Genomic DNA, 2,300 nt, shown 5'->3' on the forward strand with positions numbered 1-2,300 from the left:
CATAAAGATTAAGTCCTTGTTTTGTACAAATTTAAATTTAAATCAAAGTCAATAATTAATTTTAATTATATATTTTATAGGTCTCACATTTTTTAATTACGCATTTCATCAACTTCTATCAAAATTTATAAAAATTTTAATTTTAATTCTCATCAAATAGGGACTAAGTTGTCCGGGACTCGGGTGCTAAATGCTTAAAACAATGAAAGATTGGTAATTGCAATCGCCAAAATAATAAGTTGGCAATCTAGTATCTATGTTTGTAAGTTGAGGCTCTCAACTGTAATTTTCCTAATTTTTATATTCCCGTATGTGTCTCTCTCCGACTATTATTGACTTTCGGATGCGGACCCCATCTCCCATCTTCGTCATCCCAACCTTAACCGGTTCCACAGGAAACCTTCTCTGAATCTATATACGTAAAATTATGCACAAGACGAGAGAGAGGCCAATTTTGTGATTAAATATTCTACATGGACTTTGAGCTTTTCTCCATCAATAAAATCATGTTTTATTAGTGAGAAAAGGAGAGTTCGTGTCGAAGATACCATTTTTTGTAGAATCTGTATTTTATTTTCAAGAATAGAAGGAAGTATGTCATGAGATATACCCTTGGCATGTCAGATCCGTTTTTATTTTTTTTGTATGCGTATGCGTAATACGGGTATTGTTACTTTCTTGATTTTAATGCGAACTGATTACACATTTTTTTTTTTTTTAAATTCGAGCATTTGGTTGATTTGTGCAGTTTTATATATTTTTATTAATTTTTCTTGTGCTATATTTGGGTTTTTTAGGCTTTGAAGGAATGTGGTGTTTGACTTTAAAGCTAAAAGGAGCATGTTCTTTTGCCTGAGGTCAATATCAGATTGTGATTCTGTAGAAAATGGTGTTTGGTAGGTGTGCATGAATGAATATGATCGATCTAAGAGGAAAATTTTGATCTACCTGCAAGTTGATCGAGAGTTTGGGACAGTTTTTTTTTTTTTTTGCCATTATTCGTGTTATCTGATTCTAATTGTGGTGGTGGTAGATCTTTTTTTTATGGATTTATTTACCGTTGGTTGGTTGCATATCAATGGCGGTGGAATTTGATTCTTCACTCTTCATATTTTAATGGAATTCAAGAACTTGTTTCACAGGTTACTGTAAATCATATGGAGATTTCGGAAAATCTTGATTTTGAACCGGAGGAAAGGAAATAGATTAGGTAGTAAGTACTAGTGTGTTTGATTGGGGATAAATGGAGGAAGAGGCTAATTCTTGGATAAGGAGAACAAAATTCTCTCATACTGTTTGTCATAGGTTGGATGCTTGGAGATTGGCCTCTTTTCCTTTAACTATTCAGCCAGATAGGATTCCGGTTGCCAAATCGAAACCCAGAACTTCTAACCTGAATAAAAAACCCGAGGCTATGGTGGCACAGATTCAGCAAAGCCCAACCACAAACAAGAACCGGTCTGTATCCCCACACCCTGAAACAAAGCTTTCTGATGCCTTTAAAGAGGCCCGATCTAGTCAGAAGAGATTCTTAACTCCACTTCCCCAAAGAAGAGGAGCAGAGAAGGGAATTGTTGGCAAATTGTTCCGTAAAGATTCCTGCAATATCAAGGCACCTAATTCGAATTCACCTGTTTCAAAGTCGCCAACAAACATTAGTCCTCTTAGGCACTTTGCATCGATAAAATTTCATGAGAAGACTAGGAGTCATAAGGACTCAGCATGGATAAAGTATTTTGATCATAGTGGGGGAAGGGTCACATCTGTAGAAACTGTGGACGAGTTTACGGTTAATCTTTCTAAGTTGTTTCTTGGGCTAAGATTTGCTCATGGAGCACACAGTCAGCTTTACCATGGGATTTACAAGGAACAACCTGTTGCAGTGAAAATAATCAGAGTGCCAGATGATGACGAAAATGGAGACCTGGGTGGTCGTTTAGAAAAGCAATTCACCAGGGAGGCTACCCTTTTGTCTAGTCTCCACCATGAAAATGTTATAAAGGTATTTATTTTTGTTCCACGTCTTTTGCTCATGGCTTACATGTTGGCCTGTCCTTTCTATGAAGTATTTAATTTGAATTGCTTTGACGATTGGTGCTTTGCGTCACTATGTATAAATTCTGTCTATTAAAATTCATGGTTTGATGTGAGTTTCACTCGATATGCAGAAATAATTGAATGTTAATAACTATAAAAATTGAGAATAATTGGCTCACCGGAGTCCTTTCTGATTTCAATTGCAACGATCTTGAAATGCAGTTCGTGGCAGCCTGCAGAAAGCCACCAGTGTTTTGCATTAT

General features: G+C 36.1%; 1 protein-coding gene across 1 annotated transcript in view; it reads left to right on the forward strand.

The window, feature by feature from the left end:
- Positions 1 to 375: 375 nt before the first annotated feature.
- LOC111368229 overlaps positions 376 to 2,300 on the forward strand; it is a 6,368-nt gene continuing 4,443 nt past the window's right edge. The window contains exons 1-3 of the mRNA XM_022989478.1: positions 376 to 664; positions 798 to 2,002; positions 2,260 to 2,295. Coding sequence (XP_022845246.1) covers positions 1,244 to 2,002; positions 2,260 to 2,295 — 795 coding nt within the window. The 5' untranslated portion in view covers positions 376 to 664; positions 798 to 1,243. The remainder of the gene's footprint in view (positions 665 to 797; positions 2,003 to 2,259; positions 2,296 to 2,300) is intronic.

The sequence above is a fragment of the Olea europaea genome, chromosome 19 (genome assembly GCF_002742605.1).
Source record: "Olea europaea var. sylvestris chromosome 19, O_europaea_v1, whole genome shotgun sequence".
NCBI classification, from domain to species: Eukaryota; Viridiplantae; Streptophyta; class Magnoliopsida; order Lamiales; family Oleaceae; genus Olea; species Olea europaea.